The 16,610-nt window shown below is 52.3% G+C and overlaps 2 protein-coding genes across 2 annotated transcripts; one reads left to right on the top strand and one right to left on the bottom strand.

Annotated features, from left to right (window-relative positions):
• Window positions 1-3,739: 3,739 nt before the first annotated feature.
• On the bottom strand, window positions 3,740-8,003 carry LOC121854432 (cuticle collagen 2-like). The gene is made up of 2 exons (XM_042349104.1): window positions 7,389-8,003; window positions 3,740-3,871 (listed from the first exon to the last, which is right to left on the bottom strand). Exons 1-2 carry the CDS (start codon window positions 8,001-8,003, stop codon window positions 3,740-3,742), a joined length of 747 nt encoding a protein of 248 aa, XP_042205038.1.
• A 5,925-nt stretch (window positions 8,004-13,928) lies between these two features.
• Window positions 13,929-16,449, top strand: LOC121854431 (basic salivary proline-rich protein 2-like). Its single transcript, XM_042349103.1, has 3 exons — window positions 13,929-14,211; window positions 14,983-15,523; window positions 15,873-16,449. Exons 1-3 carry the CDS (start codon window positions 13,929-13,931, stop codon window positions 16,447-16,449), a joined length of 1,401 nt encoding a protein of 466 aa, XP_042205037.1.
• The last annotated feature ends 161 nt before the right edge of the window (window positions 16,450-16,610 follow it).

Genomic DNA, 16,610 nt, shown 5'->3' with positions numbered 1-16,610 from the left:
ATTTAATACACAACTCGTAAAACACACTTTGCACTTCTGACTCACAACAAAATAGTACTTTGACAATGATTAATTACCAGCTCATTGGCAAACAAACTCTTGAACTACTTGATGATAGCATATGATAGAGTTAATGAGTACAAGGGGGCGTTATAAGCACCTCTCATTAACCCCGCTTAACACACTCCGCTTACGTGGGATAACAATACTTTATGGTATGTATTTTGTCATTAGTATTGTGTATACGACTATGTTGCCCCCAAGGGTTATAATCGTGTTTTATCTTTCTCTTTTCTTTAGTTTTTTATACTCAACACACACACACACACACACACACACACACACACACACACACACACACACACACACACACACACACAACACCCCCCACACACACACACACCCCCCCCACACACACACACCCACACACACACACACAACACCCCCCCCACACACACACACACACACCCCCACACACACACACACAACACCCCCCACACACACAGACAACACCCCCCACACATACACACACAACACACCCCCCACACACACACACCCCCCACACACACACCCCCCCCACACACACACAAGCAATCAGCTCCTGTCACTCACAATTTACAAAGGATTATGATTAGGTGAAAACTTTGTCCTGTGTCGTTAATATTTCCGAGGAAAGGAGAGGATGGAGAGGAAGAGGTGGATAGGAGGGAGGGAGAAGGAATATGAAAAAGAAGCGAGAAAGAACTAACAGGGGGGGGGAGAGAAAGGAAAGGGTGGAGGGAGAAATAAGGAAGAGGAGAAGGGGGAGAGGAATATGAGGACTGAGAAGAGGAGAAGGAGAAAGTGAGGAAAAGGAAGAAAGGAAGAGAAAAGAGGAAAAGGGAGACAAAAAGAGAGATAGGAAAAAGAGAAAGGAGGAAGATAGAAGGCAGGATGAGACGGATTTTTTTTATGGGTAGCCGTGGCCAGTTGGGCTTACCAGTTAATATTTTCTCTTTCTTTTTTTTTACGCCAGAAGTCTTGATCAAAGACCTTTGTCCCTCACCCCATTTTTCCTTTAGGTCTTACAGCAGCCCAAATTACAAGACACCCCCCACCTCCCTATCCTTAAAGACCTAATACCTTTCCATCTTTTTATACCACTAAGACCATTCCCTCTTTATTACCCATAAGACCTAAGACCCCCCCTAAGATCGTTTTAACCCCAAGACCGTAAAACCTTTTAAGACCCCTAGAGGACACCCCAAACCCCAAAGGTCCCCAAAGACCACATCCAGAACGTCCCTAAACTCCCAATAGTGCGTATAATTTCTGTGGCGGCCGTAAGAGAGACATCCCAAGTTGGGTTTATCACTCTGGGGGATTTGTTTTACTACCTAACTTAAGATCGTCTTACCTCCCACCATCCTCCTCACCATCCACACCATCTTCTGCTTACTCATCCCTTCTTCCTCTTCCTCTTTAGTATTTCTCTCTCTCTCTCTCTCTCTCTCGCTCAGCCATGTAGGGATTTCTCAAAGAGGAAACATGGAGTCAAGGAAGCCGAGGGCGCTATACTATTTCCGGTCGAGTTTTTTTTCCCCCCTCACAATAAATGCCGCTTTAGTATTATCCGGTGGTGTGGTTTTTTAAGGGGTGTTCAATATATCCGTTAAGAGTTCATATTTTAGTGTAGTCTGTCTGTCTCTCTGTCTTTGCCTCTGTCTTTCTGTCTATTCGTATCTGTCTTTATCTCTCTCTCTCTCTCTCTCTCTCTCTCTCTCTCTCTCTCTCTCTCTCTCTCTCTCTCTCTCTCTCTCTCTCTCTCTCTCTCTCTCTCTCTCTGTCTTTATCTCTCTCTCTCTCTCTCTCTCTCTCTGTTTGTCCCCCCCCAAAATCCATAACTCCTCCTCCTCTCCAAAGAGTCTCAAGCCATAACTTAAACCCTCCATGAACTTTGACCTTCCGTATCATAATGGCACTTGAGATGCTCGTTAAGTTCATATTCTTTCAAAGTTTAAGTTAAGTTCCTCGTAAAACTTGTTCTTTCTCATCCATAAGTTCCTCAAGGGTTTCAAAATCACCATATTAAGCTTTAAGACACGTTTCTTCTCCACAAAGCTTAAAAAAAATAAAGTTTCCTTCCTCGACACCTTGAAGTCTAGGTTCCTTCCTCAAGAGATGTGAGAGATCCCCTCCTCCTCCTCCTCCTCCTCCTCCTCCTCCTTCTCCCCCTCTTCCTCCTCCTCCTCCTCCTCCTCCTCCTCCTCCTCCTCCCTCCACCCACCACTTATTTTCCTTCTCCTCCTCCACTTCTCCTCCTCCTCCTCCTCCTCCTCCTCCTCCTCCTCCTTCCTCCTCCTCCTCCTCCTCCTTCTCCTCCTCTTCCTATTTCCCACAAAGTTCAGGAAGTTTCTTACTCTTTTAGGTCGATCATTCCTTACGTCTCTTCCTGCCTACAAATGATATTCTTACTGATACATCCCCCTCCCCCCCCCCACACACACACCAACTAATAAACAAAACACATATCCTGAAGAGGTATCTATGGACGCTGCTGTGACTATATGAGACCAAACCTGACCTTACCAGACCAGACCAAGGAACAGCAGGCAAGGCAAGACAAGACCAGACCAGGAAAAAACAAAGAAGACCACACCAGACCACAGTACACCACACTAGACCACAGTACACCACACCAGACCAGACAAGACACTAAGGTTTGGCTTTTGGTTTAACCCAAGATATATTAGTGCACTTTTTCCAGCTGTCGCCGCCAACCAGAGCTTAAGAGGGAGGAGACAGTACAGAGCAGCCCCAGTCCAGTCTTTCACCTCTGATATATTAGTCCAGAGTCTCTGTCCCTAACTGAAACATTAACCGTACCCTAGGAATGGTGAGTTACAGGCCAGGAGCGTTAGTTACAGAGACGAGATGGTGAGTTACAGGCAAGGATGGTGAGTTACAAGCAGTGATAGCAAGTTACAGAGACGAGATGGTGAGTTACAAGCAAAGATGGTGAGTTACAAGCAGTGATGGCAAGTTACAGAGACGAGATGGTAAGTTACAGGCAAGGATGGTGAGTTACAAGCAGTGATGGCAAGTTACAGAGACGAGATGGTGAGTTACAGGCAAGGATGGTGAGTTACAGGCAAGGATGGTGAGTTACAGGCGGGGATTATACAGGATGCGGCATGGGATTCCCTGGTCGGCTCTCGTGGATTTACTTGGTGGATTTAGGAATCTCCCGACGTTGTGGCAGAAAAATCCAAGTGTCTTATATATATACAGAGTGTCTCAAATACAAACACACTGCCTTACAGCTTTTCGTGGAGAGCCTGTAAAGGTTTATATTTAAAGAACATTGTCCTTGTTCATCTCACACATCAACAAGTGAGGACAATGCTGTTTTATTACGAGTATTCACGCGATCTCCATGTAAATCTGCCAGTCTGTTTGTATACATATATTTTTAGACATTATGTGCACGCGTGGGTGTGTGTGTGTGTGTGTATAGCATTGGATCCTTTGTAGGTTGCTTTAGTTTAATAAGATATACTGGAGAAATGTGTTATTTTAGTGTTATGCGATAGATAAATATATTCTAATCTTTTATGATTAATCAAGAAATTCCCTGATAGGATATTTGATACCATGAGTTACCACTGATGAAGTAAATGAATTCCATCCTCTGTATTGTTGACAACCTTTCAATTCACATATTCAGAAGAGGATTCTACTTACACTATCTATACACCCTTTATCTGGCCAGAGAAAGAGGATCAGACACCAAGAAAAAGGCATCAGAATGGAGATATTCCTTAATGGATTTTGAGGTCTTTGATAGTCGGCTCTTGATCTTCTTATTCATTTCCTCTGGTGGGATCCGATCCTTTAATATTCCCATTGAATATTATGCAAATGGATATTAGAAAACAGCTGCAACAGGCACTAAAAAACGAAACGAAAAAAACTGAAAAAAACAAAACAAACAAGTGTAGTATTTTCCATGTTGTTTGTATCATGAGTTAATTACAATGATTTTAAGTATATTAACAGGTAATGATAGACCATGAGGTAGTAATGTGTTATACTGGAGAGTTATATATACAGCAGTTAAGGTGTGAAGTGGTCATAACAGCTACAGAACAGAGAGGAAATAGTGAAACAAAAATCTATTCCAGAAAGCAAAAGAGGAAAATACACAAACACACGAATTTGGATCGTAATAATTCATTAACGTTTGATTAAAAATAAGCCAGTTGAGAAATGATTAAGCCCCGCTGAGTGACAGGTGAATCATTATCTTCATAATTTGGTTAGTGACGCTGCGTCGCTCATGAAGCAAAACGACGAATAGGAAGATATTATCTGCACCAAAAGATAAATTATTTACCATTGACGCGTCAAATAGGAGTCAAGATATAACACACACACACACACACACACACACATACCGGGAGAAGACCTTATGCCTTCAATAACTCCTCCAGGTCAAGATTTATATAGGAGATGTAGTCGATAAATGTCAACTATTATTGGTGCACTCTATCGGCCCAGGGAGAGTGTGGTTATTGGCCCGAGTCGACAGCCCTTAATGTTACTCATCGTCATCCTCGGCATCGTCATTAACATTAGCGTCATTATAATGTATTACGTAAATGTTGTGTTTTTTTCTACTGTCATTATCAGTGTCGTCATTATTATGGGTGTCTCTTATTGGTGTATTTCACTCTCTCGTCATCATCATTTTCATTGTCGGTATCAGTGGTCATTATCATTATTATTGGTAAGAGAAGTTTTAAATTATCATTACTATCATTAGCATCAACATTATCATCATCATTATCATCATCATCATCATTATCATCATCATTTTGAAACAGCATTAAAATATATCTAAAATGGCTCTAATGTCCAGTACAGTTCACGACATTAAGGAATTTCGAGGCCGCAAGTCAGTGTTGCTTATAAGTGGCCTGGACTGTACCGCCAAAATCACCTGTAAAATACATAATTATAATAATGATAATATATCTCTATACTATGTCTTGAAAGATAGTGTTTTATTACATTATATCTATAATTTTACATTGATGAAAAAGACACAAATATGGAGGGGTATCTAAACATAATTATCTTCTCTCGGTAAATTACCTAATCAAACACATTTCAACTATATAAAAACACAAATTTATGCCACTCGAAATCTTCAAAGCTTGTGTGTAACTCAACCATCCAGTCATAATTCCAAGGATCTTAGACATGCAAACTCTGGAGAATTTACTGACCCGTTGACCAGGAATCCGGAATTATGACAGAGAAAGACCTACACGAGACAACATGCATTCGTGTTTACAACTGGAGAAAAAACAGCAGTTTTCTGCACCATTACTCTCCCTCGCTGCCTCATGGTACAAGAGGTCGAGCGCCCTCCCAATGCAAGACAAATAAATCTGAAATATTTCTCCATCTGGGCGTATTATCTGAATGTAAATAACACATGGATATACACACACACATACTAAACACACTACTACTACTACTACTACTACTACTACTAACTACTACTACTACTACTACTACTACTAATAATAATAATAATAATAATAATAATAATACTACTACTAATAATAATAATAATAATAATAATAATAATAATAATAATAATAATAATAATAATAATAGTAGTACCGGCGACAGTAATTATATCCCCATTAAAAATATGAAGAAACAAAAAAAAAGAAAGATCAAAAAGAAGAAATCCAGAAGATAACAAGAAGAAAAGACAAATAGACTCATCCCAACAACCAATCAGAAGTCTTCATTACAAGGATTGGCCAATGTTATCGCTTAGGGGTAACGCTAGTGGTCTGCTGTACTGTATATGCCAACTAATAAATACTAACACGTGTATGGAATGTCTCCCGCTGTCCCCTATGTAATGCTGTTGATAAGGCAGTTGGGGTGTTTCATTGGAGATAGAGATAAAGAGAGATAGAAAGAGAGGCGTGGGAGAAGAGAGAGAGAGAGATAGAGAGAGGCGCGGGAGAAGAGAGAAAGAGAGAGGCGTGGGAGAGAGAGTCATCTTTACTCATCATACACACAATGAAACAAACATTTACACAGTACAGTCTGCAGCATCAACACGGTAATAGGATATGAAGTCTATGAGCCACTGTTTGCCCGGTTGTCTTGCCGGATATCTTCCTGTTTACCTGTCCGCCGTATATCTGCTTGTCTGCCTGTCTGTTTGCCGGATGCCTGCCAGCTACCGGTAAGTGGTTGATATAGCTTTTTTTCGGAGCCGGATGCATTACCATAACAAAAGGTCCGACTGGATAATACCCGAGCTCCGGGTTTACGGTGCCACTCGTCTTGCCGGTGATGCCAAGTGCCACCATTAATATCCGAGTGCCACCCTTAATATCTGAGTACCACCCTTAGTATATGAGTACCACCCTTAACGAATGAGTACCACCCTTAGTATATGAGTACCACCCTTAACGCATGAGTACTACCCTTAACATATGAGTGGCACCCTTAACATATAAGTGGCACCCTTAGTATATGAGTGCCACCTTAAATTTCAGTGCCATCTTAAATATACGCTACCGGCTATCGTAGGGAGAATAAAAATCAGTAACCGGATGAAATAAAACCGGTCGACTCGAAAACCGTGATCCTTGTCCCGCAGTGTTAACCGGAATGGCCGGATGCGGGTGACTGGATAGTAGGAACATCTTGCCTTCAATTTATTTGGAATATGTCTGTGTTTTCTCTTGTTTTTAAAGATTTGTCAATTTGGTCTCGTTATGTGTGTGTGTGTGTATACAGTATTTAAATGGCATCCCCCCTAAAATAATTTTTCTCTCCACCAACTCCCCTTCCCTTCCCTCCCTCTCACCCCTATCCCCCCCTCCCCCTCCCCTCCTTCCCCCCTCCGTCCTCCATACAATAAAAAAAACTTCGCCAGAGGAAACAAAGAAAGTTTGGGGAAGTAAAAAAGAAAAAAGAAATGAGAAGGTGAAGACAATCTGAGGAGGATAATCGAAGCTAAAACTCATGAATGCCAACCAAGCGAATTTTCTCATCAGCCTGAACTTATAATAATGAAACTTTCCTTATTAACGTCCCCCACAGTACGGAGTGAGAGAGAGGGGGGGGGGGAGAGGGAAAAGGAGGGAGAGAGAGAGGGAAGTGGAGGGAGGAATAGCGGCGCCAACAGGGGCCCTGCCAAGGGCGGGCACGCCCCCAGGGGCCCTGTCAATGGGGCAGTGGCGCCACCAGGTGCCCTCCCAGGAACAGCGGCGCTACCAAGGACTTTCCTTAGGGGAAGCAGCGCCCAGGGACCCTCCCAGAGGAGGTGGCGCTCCCAGGGAAAATGGCACCCCCAGGGGCCCTCCCACGAGCGGCAGCGACCCAGAGGCCCCTGTTAGGAGTGCTGGAACCTCCAGGGACCCTCTCAGGGGAAGTGGAGCCCACAGAATCCCTTCCAGGGGAGGTGGCGGGTTCTGCCGGGGGACGCCCACAGGGGTCCTGCCAGGGGCAGTGGTGTTTCCAGAAGCCCTGCCAGGGGCGGTGGCACCTCCAGGGGCCCTGTCAAGGACAGTAGCGCCCCCAGGTGCGGCGGCGATCCCAGGGGCCCTGTCAGGAGTGGTGGTACCGGGAGGGCCTCTGTGGGCGCCGCCGCAATTGGGAGAGTCCCTGGAAACGCTGATGCCACTGACAGGCCCCTTGTGGTCGTCAGTGCGCCTGAGAGGACTCCTGGGTTCGCTGCCATCGCTGCGAGGGCCCCTAGGGTACCGACGGCCCTTCGAGGGCCCCTTGGGTACCGACGGCCCTGGGAGGGATCCTGGGGCTGCCGCCAATTCTGGGAGGGCCCTAGGGATTGCCGCCGCTCCTGAGAGGGCCCCTGGAGTCGCCGCCGCCATTGGGAGGGCTGCTAGGGCCGCTGCCTCCCCATGGAGGGTTCCTGGAGGCGCGGCCGTCCCTGGGAGGGCCCCTGGGACGCCGCCACCCATGGGGACGCCGCCTCACCTAATAGGGCCCATAGGGGCGCCAGCGCTTCTGTGAAAACCCCTGGCGGCGCAACCGGCCCTGGGCGGACCCCTGGGAGCGCCACCGCCCCTGGGACGACGGTTGGGGGCGCTATCGCCCAAGGGAGGGCCCTTGGGGACATTGCCTCCTCTTGGAGGGCCCCGCCACTCCTGGGAGGGCCGCTGTGGATTACGACGCCACTGGGAGTGACCCTGACGGCTCCGCTACCCCTGGGAGGGTCTTTGTAAGCACTGGGGCCCCTGCAAAAGACCCTAAAAAGAACCTGGGGTCGTTGCCGACCCTGTGGGGCTCCTGGAGGCCCCGCTACCCCTGGAAGGGCTCCTGCGGGCGCCGCCTCCCCTAGGAGGGCCCCTTGGGGAGCTCCCACCTTTGGAAGGGTCCTTGTTGTTGCCCCCGTCCCTGCAAGGGCCCCTGGGGATACTGCCACACATGGGAGGTACACTGGGACCGCCACAGGCTCTGAAAAGTCTCCTGGGGCGCCACTGGGAGGGACCCTGTGTACACCGATACCCCTCGGGGTGCCCCTAAGGGCGCTGCAACTGAACTGGTAGGGCAAATGGGAGGGCCTCAGGGGGCACTGTCTCTTTAGGGCCCTAGGGGGTACTTGTTTTCCCACTATTTAGATCACTGGGAGATATAGCGTTAAATAAATACACTGCCCATCACATTTCCAGTATCATCGCATCATGAAAAATGTAAAGGAGAATAAATATCCAACAGGAAAACATAAGATGGGGTGTTGTGCTGACTGAACACTCTGTTCCCCTATTGGCTATTATTTGGATGTTTTATCCACCAATCACAGTTAAGTAAGGGATTACTGGACTTATGCACTATTTATGACACCTTTCAGAGGGACCCTGGGGGAGGTGCCATCCCTGGGAGGGCCCCTAGGGGCGCCTGCGCTTCTGGAAAAAACCCTGGCGGCGCAACCGGCCCTGGGCGGGCCCCAGGGACTACACTTTGAGGTTGCTGTCGCCCAAGGGAGGGCCCTTGGAGCCGTTACCGCCTCTGGGATGGCCCCCGCCACCCCTGGGAGGGCCCTTGTTGCCGCCGGGGCCCCTGGAAAAGCCCCTGAAAGGGAACCTGGAGTCGTACCGACCCTGTGGGGGCTCCTGGATTCCCCGCCACCCCTGGAAGGGCTCGTGCGGGAGCCGCCTCTCCTAAGAGGGTCCCTTGGGGCGCTGCCACCTTAGGGAGGGTCCCTGTTATTGCCCCCGTCCTTACAAAGGCTCCTGGGGATGCTGCCACACATGGGAGGTACACTGGGACCGCCACCGGCTCTGAAATGTCCCCTGGGGCGCCAATGGGAGGGACCCCGTGTACACCAATACCCCTCTGGGGGCCCCTAGGGGCGTTGCAACTGATATGGCAAATGGGAGGGCCCCAGGGGGCACTGTCCCTTTAGGGCCCTAGGGGGTACTTGTTTTCCCACTATTTAGATCACTGGGAGATATGGTGATAAATAAATAGGCTGCCCATAACCTTTCCAGTACCATCGCATCATGAAAAATGTAAAGGAGAATAAATATCCAACAGGAAAACATAAGTTGGGGTGTTGTGCTGACTGAACACTCTGTTCCCCTATTGGCTATTATTTGGTTGTTTTATCCACCAATGAAAGTTAAGTAAGGGATTACTGGACTTATGCACTATGTATGACACAATTTGGAGGGCCCCTGGGGGAGGTGCCACCCCTCAGAGGGCCCTTAGGGGCGCTGGCGCTTCTGGGAAAACCCCTGGCGGCGCAACCGACCCTGGGTGGGCACCTGGGGGCACCACCGTGCCTGGGACGCCGCTTATGGGCGCTGTCGCCCAGGGGAGGGCCCTTGGGGTCGTTACTGCCTCTTGGAGGGCCCCCGTCACTACTGGGAGGGCCCCTGTGGATTACCACGCCCCTGGAAGGGACCCTAACGGCTCCGCCACCCCTGGGAGGGCCCTTGTGGGCGCAGGGGCTCCTGGAAAAGCCCCAGAAGGGGAAGCCTGAGGTCATTGCCGTCCCTGTGGAGCTCCTGGAGGCCCCGCCACCCCTGGAAGGGCCCCTGCGTGCGCCGCCTCCCCTAGGAGGGCCCCTTGGGGCGCTGCCACCTTTGGAAGGGTCCCTGTTGTTGCCCCCGTCCCTGCAAGGGCCCCTGGGAATGCTGCCACACATGGGAGGTACACTGGGACCGCCACCAGCTCTGAAAAGTCCCCTGGGCGCCAATGGGAGGGACCCTGTGTACATCAATACCCCTCGGAGGCCCCTAGCGGCGCTGCAACTGATATGGCAAATGGGAGGGCCCCAGCTAGCACTGACCTTTTAGGGCACTAAGGGGTACTTGTTTTCCCACTATTTAGATCACTGGGAGATATGACGTTAAATAAATACACTGCCCATCACATATCCAGGATCATCGCATCACGAAACATGTAAAGGAGAATAAATATCCAACAGGAAATCATAAGTTGGGGTGTTGTGCTGACTGAACACTCTGTTCCCCTATTGGCTGTTATTTGGTTGCTTTATCCACCAATCACAGTTAGGTAAGTGATTACTGGACTTATGCACTATGTATGACACAATTTGGAGGGCCCCTGGGGGAGGTGCCACCCCTGGGAGGGCCCCTAGGGGCGCCGGCTGTTCTGGGAAAACCCCTGGCGGCTCAACCGGCCCTGGGCGGGCCCCTGGGAGCGCCACCTCCCCTGGGAGGACGCTTGGGGGCGCTGTCGCCCAAGGGAGGGCATTTGGAGTCGTTACCGCCTCTTGGAGGGCCCCCGTCACTACTGGGAGGGCCCCTGTGGATTACCACCCCCCTGGGAGGGACCCTAACGGCTCCGCCACCCCTGGGAGGGCCCTTATGGGCGCAGCGGCACCTGGAAAACCCCAGAAGGGGAAGCCTGGAGTCATTGCCGTCCCTGTGGAGCTCCTGGAGGCCCCGCCACCCCTGAAAGGGCCCCTGCTGGCACCGCCTCCCCTAGGAGGGCCCCTTGGGGCACTGCCACCTTTGGAAGGGTCCCTGTTGTTGCCCCCGTCCCTGCAAGGGGCCCTAGGGATGCTGCCAAACATGGGAGGTACACTGGGACCGCCACCAGCTCTGAAACGTCCCCTGGGGCGCCAATGGGAGGGACCGTGTGTACACCAATACCCCTCGAGGGGCCCCAAGGGGCGCTGCAACTGATATGGCAGATGGGAGGGCCCTAGGGGGTACTTGTTTTCCTACTATTTAGATCACTGGGAGATATGGTGATAAATAAATACACTGCCCATCACATTTCCAGTACCATCGCATCATGAAAAATGTAAGCAGAATAAATATCCAACAGGAAAACATGTTGGGTGTTGTGTTGACTGGAACACTCTGTTCCCCTATTGACTGTTATTTGTTGCTTTTATCCACCAATCACAAAGTTAGGTAAGGATTACTGGACTTATGCACCATGTATGACATAATTTGAGGGCTCCTGGGGAGGCTACCCTGGGAGGGGGTCTCAGGGGCGCTGGCGCTTCTGGCAAAACCCCCTGGCGCAACTGACCCTGGTGGCACCTGGGGCACCACTGCAGCTGGGATTTTCACACATGGCAGGTGCAAGGGCCCCTGGGGATGCTGCCACACATGGGAGGTACACTGGGACCGCCACCAGCTCTGAAAAGTCCCCTGGGCGCCAATGGGAGGGACCCTGTGTACATCAATACCCCTCGGGGGGCCCCTAGCGGCGCTGCAACTGATATGGCAAATGGGAGGGCCCCAGCTAGCACTGTCCTTTTAGGGCACTAGGGGGTACTTGTTTTCCCACTATTTAGATCACTGGGAGATATGACCTTAAATATATACACTGCCCATCACATATCCAGGATCATCGCATCACGAAACATGTAAAGGAGAATAAATATCCAACAGGAAATCATAAGTTGGGGTGTTGTGCTGACTGAACACTCTGTTCCCCTATTGGCTGTTATTGGTTGCTTTATCCACCAATCACAGTTAGGTAAGTGATTACTGGACTTATGCACTATGTATGATACCTTTTAGAGGGCCCCTGGGGGAGGTGCCACCCCTGGGAGGGCCCCTAGGGGCGCCGGCTGTTCTGGGAAAACCCTGAGTGGACTCAATCCGGCCCTGGTGGGCTCTGGGAGCGCCACCTCCTGGGAGGACGTCAGGCTGTTTGGCTGGAGGCATTTGAGTCGTTACTGCCTCCCGGAGGCTCCTCGTCACCACTGGGAGGCCCCCAGGATCATAAACCGGAAGGGACCTTAACGGTTCACCCTGGAGGCGCTGGCCCCAGCCCAAGTTGGGAGGAGGCCCTTGGGGCCTCGTTGCCGCCTCCCCTGTTCCTGGGGCCCTAGGCTGCCAAACCACTGGGACCGCCACCAGCTCTGAAACTCCCCTGGGAATGGGAGGGACCGTCCTGGGGGAACTACCCCCCCTGGAAGGGACCCTGGCTCTGCTGGGAGGGCCCTAGGGGGAAAAGCGCCTGGGGTCATTGCCGTCCCTGTGGAGCTCCTGGAGGCCCCGCCACCCCTGAAAGGGCCCCTGCTGGCACCGCCTCCCCTAGGAGGGCCCCTTGGGGCACTGCCACCTTTGGAAGGGTCCCTGTTGTTGCCCCCGTCCCTGCAAGGGCCCCTGGGGATGCTGCCAAACATGGGAGGTACACTGGGACCGCCACCGCTCTGAAACGTCCCCTGGGGGCCAATGGGAGGGACCGTGTGTACACCAATACCCCTCGAGGGGCCCTTAGGGGCGCTGCAACTGATATGGCAGATGGGAGGGCCCTAGGGGGTACTTGTTTTCCTACTATTTAGATCACTGGGAGATATGGTGATAAATAAATACACTGCCCATCACATTTCCAGTACCATCGCATCATGAAAAATGTAAAGGAGAATAAATATCCAACAGGAAAACATAAGTTGGGGTGTTGTGCTGACTGAACACTCTGTTCCCCTATTGGCTGTTATTTGGTTGCTTTATCCACCAATCACAGTTAGGTAAGTGATTACTGGACTTATGCACTATGTATGACACAATTTGGAGGGCCCCTGGGGGAGGTGCCACCCCTGGGAGGGCCCTTAGGGGCGCTGGCGCTTCTGGGAAAACCCCTGGCGGCGCAACCGACCCTGGGTGGGCACCTGGGGGCACCACCGTACCTGGGACGCCGCTTATGGGCGCTGTCGCCCAGGGGAGGGCCCTTGGGGTCGTTACCGCCTCTTGGAGGGCCCCCGTCACTACTGGGAGGGCCCCTGTGGATTACCACGCCCCTGGAAGGGACCCTAACGGCTCCGCCACCCCTGGGAGGGCCCTTGTGGGCGCAGGGGCTCCTGGAAAAGCCCCAGAAGGGGAAGCCTGGGGTCATTGCCGTCCCTGTGGAGCTCCTGGAGACCCCGCCACCCCTGAAACGGCCTCCTGCTGGCGCCGCCTCCCCTAGGAGGGCCCCTTGGGGCACTGCCACCTTTGGAAGGGTCCATATTGTTGCCCCCGTCCCTGCAAGGGCCCCTGGGGATGCTGCCACACATGGGAGGTACACTGGGACCGCCACCGGCTCTGAAACGTCCCCTCGGGCGCCAATGGGAGGGACCGTGTGTACACCAATACCCCTCGGGGGGCCCCTAGGGGCGCTGCAACTGATATGGCAAATGGGAGGGCCCCAGGGGGCACTGTCCCTTTAGGGCCCTAGGGGGTACTTGTTTTCCCACTATTTAGATCACTGGGAGATATGGTGATAATAAATAGGCTGCCCATAACCTTTCCAGTACCATCGCATCATGAAAATGTAAAGGAGAATAAATATCCAACAGGAAAACATAAGTTGGGGTGTTGTGCTGACTGAACACTCTGTTCCCCTATTGGCTGTTATTTGGTTGCTTTATCCACCAATCGCAGTTAGGTAAGTGATTACTGGACTTATCCACTATGTATGACACCTGTCAGAGGGCCCCTGGGGGAAATGCCACCCCTGGGAGGGCCTTTAGGGGCTCCGGCGCTTCTGGGAAAACCCCTGGCGGCTCAACCGGCCCTGGGCGGGTCCCTGGGGGCGGCACCGGCCCTGGGATGACGCTTCGGGGCGCTGTCGCCCAAGGGAGGACCCTTGGGGTCGTTGCCGCCTCTTGGAGGGCCCCCGTCACTCCTGGGAGGCCCTTGTGGATTATGACGCCCCTGGGAGGGACGGCTCTGCCTGGGATCCACCAAGCTCACAGTTAGGGGAGCTAAGTGAAGGGTCCCTGTTGTTGCCCCCTGTCCCTGTAAGGGCCCTGGGATGCTTGGAAGGTACTGGGACGCCACGGCTCTGAAAAGTCCCTGGGCGCCAATGGGAGGGACCTGTGTGCCGATACCCCTCAGGGCCCATAGGGGCCAACTGGTACAACCGGGGGGCCCCAGGCCGTCTTTAGCCCTATTTAGATCACTGAATATGACGTTAAAAAATACACTGCCCATCACATTTCCAGTATCATCACATCACGAAACATGTAAAGGAGAATAAATATCCAACAGGAAAACATAAGATGGGGTGTTGTGCTGAATGAACACTCTGTTCCCCTATTGGCTGTTATTTGGTTGTTTATCCCCAATCACAGTTAAGTAAGTGATTACTGGACTTATGCACTATGTATGACACCTTTTAGAGGGCCCCTGGGAGAGGTACCACCCCTAGGAGGACGTTTGGGGTCGCTGTCAAGGGAGGGCCCTTGGAGTCGTTACCGCCTCTTGGCCTGTCACTACTAGGGGCCCTGTGGATTACCACACGCCCCTGGAAGGACCCTCCGCCACCCCTGGGAGGCCCAGTGGCACCGGGGCCTGGAAAAGCCCCTGACCTGGCCAGGGGATCCAACAGGAAAACATAAGTTGGGGTGTTGTGCTGACTGAACACTCTGTTCCCCTATTGGCTGTTATTTGGTTGCTTTATCCACCAATCACAGTTAGGTAAGTGATTACTGGACTTATGCACTATGTCTGACACAATTTGGAGGGCCCCTTGGGGAGGTGCCACCCCTGGGAGGGCCCTTAGGGGCGCTGGCGCTTCTGGGAAAACCCCTGGCGGCGCAACCGACCCTGGGTGGGCACCTGGGGGCACCACCGTGCCTGGGACGCCGCTTATGGGCGCTGTCGCCCAGGGGAGGGCCCTTGGGGTCGTTACCGCCTCTTGGAGGGCCCCCGTCACTACTGGGAGGGCCCCTGTGGATTACCACGCCCCTGGAAGAGACCCTAACGGCTCCGCCACCCCTGGGAGGGCCCTTGTGGGCGCAGGGGCTCCTGGAAAAGCCCCAGAAGGGGAAGCCTGGGGTCATTGCCGTCCCTGTGGAGCTCCTGGAGACCCCGCCACCCCTGAAACGGCCTCTGCTGGTGCCGCCTCCCCTAGGAGGGCCCCTTGGGGCACTGCCACCTTTGGAAGGGTCCATATTGTTGCCCCCGTCCCTGCAAGGGCCCCTGGGGATGCTGCCACACATGGGAGGTACACTGGGACCGCCACCGGCTCTGAAACGTCCCCTGGGGCGCCAATGGGAGGGACCGTGTGTACACCAATACCCCTCGGGGGGCCCCTAGGGGCGCTGCAATTGATGCAAATGGGAGGGCCCCAGGGGGCACTGTCCCTTTAGGGCCCTAGGGGGTACTTGTTTACCCACTATTTAGATCACTGGGAGATATGGTGATAATAAATAGGCTGCCCATAACCTTTCCAGTACCATCGCATCATGAAAATGTAAAGGAGAATAAATATCCAACAGGAAAACATAAGTTGGGGTGTTGTGCTGACTGAACACTCTGTTCCCCTATTGGCTGTTATTTGGTTGCTTTATCCACCAATCACAGTTAGGTAAGTGATTACTGGACTTATGCACTATGTATGACACCTTTTAGAGGGCCCCTGGGGGAGGTGCCACCCCTGGGAGGGCCTCTTAGGGGCGCCGGCGCTTCTGGGAAAACCCCTGGCGGCTCAACCGGCCCTGGGCGGGCCCCTGGGGGCGCCACCTGCCTGGGAGGACGCTTGGGGGCGCTGTCGCCCAAGGGAGGGCATTTGGAGTCGTTACCGCCTCTTGGAGGGCCCCCGTCACTACTGGGAGGGCCCCTGTGGATTACCACCCCCCTGGAAGGGACCCTAACGGCTCCGCCACCCCTGGGAGGGCCCTTGTGGGCGCAGCGGCACCTGGAAAAGCCCCAGAAGGGGAAGCCTGGGGTCATTGCCGTCCCTGTGGAGCTCCTGGAGGCCCCGCCACCCCTGAAAGGGCCCCTGCTGGCACCGCCTCCCCTAGGAGGGCCCCTTGGGGCACTGCCACCTTTGGAAGGGTCCCTGTTGTTGCCCCCGTCCCTGCAAGGGCCCCTAGGGATGCTGCCAAACATGGGAGGTACACTGGGACCGCCACCAGCTCTGAAACGTCCCCTGGGGCGCCAATGGGAGGGACCGTGTGTACACCAATACCCCTCGAGGGGCCCCTAGGGGCGCTGCAACTGATATGGCAGATGGGAGGGCCCTAGGGGGTACTTGTTTTCCTACTATTTAGATCACTGGGAGATATGGTGATAAATAAATACACTGCCCATCACATTTCCAGTACCATCGCATCATGAAAAATGTAAAGGAGAATAAATATCCAACAG

This window comes from Homarus americanus, unplaced genomic scaffold, assembly GCF_018991925.1.
Source record: "Homarus americanus isolate GMGI-L3 unplaced genomic scaffold, GMGI_Hamer_2.0 scaffold54443, whole genome shotgun sequence".
Taxonomy (NCBI): domain Eukaryota; kingdom Metazoa; phylum Arthropoda; class Malacostraca; order Decapoda; family Nephropidae; genus Homarus; species Homarus americanus.
Note: the sequence above shows the minus strand (reverse complement) of the source record. Positions and strands in the feature narration are given on the sequence as shown.

What these genes read in the sequence shown, in the direction of transcription:
- LOC121854432 (XM_042349104.1), bottom strand. Translation starts at nt 8,003, where the DNA reads ATGGGTGGCGGCGTCCCAGGGGCCCTCCCAGGGACGGCCGCGCCTCCA. An exon ending in CCTCTGGGTCGCTGCCGCTC is followed by an intron (nt 3,872 to 7,388) that starts GTGGGAGGGCCC and finishes GGAATATTAAAG; the next exon opens with GATCGGATCCCACCAGAGGA.
- LOC121854431 (XM_042349103.1), top strand. Translation starts at nt 13,929, where the DNA reads ATGTATGACACCTGTCAGAGGGCCCCTGGGGGAAATGCCACCCCTGGG. An exon ending in TGGGATCCACCAAGCTCACA is followed by an intron (nt 14,212 to 14,982) that starts GTTAGGGGAGCT and finishes CACAATTTGGAG; the next exon opens with GGCCCCTTGGGGAGGTGCCA. An exon ending in GGGCGCCAATGGGAGGGACC is followed by an intron (nt 15,524 to 15,872) that starts GTGTGTACACCA and finishes GACACCTTTTAG; the next exon opens with AGGGCCCCTGGGGGAGGTGC.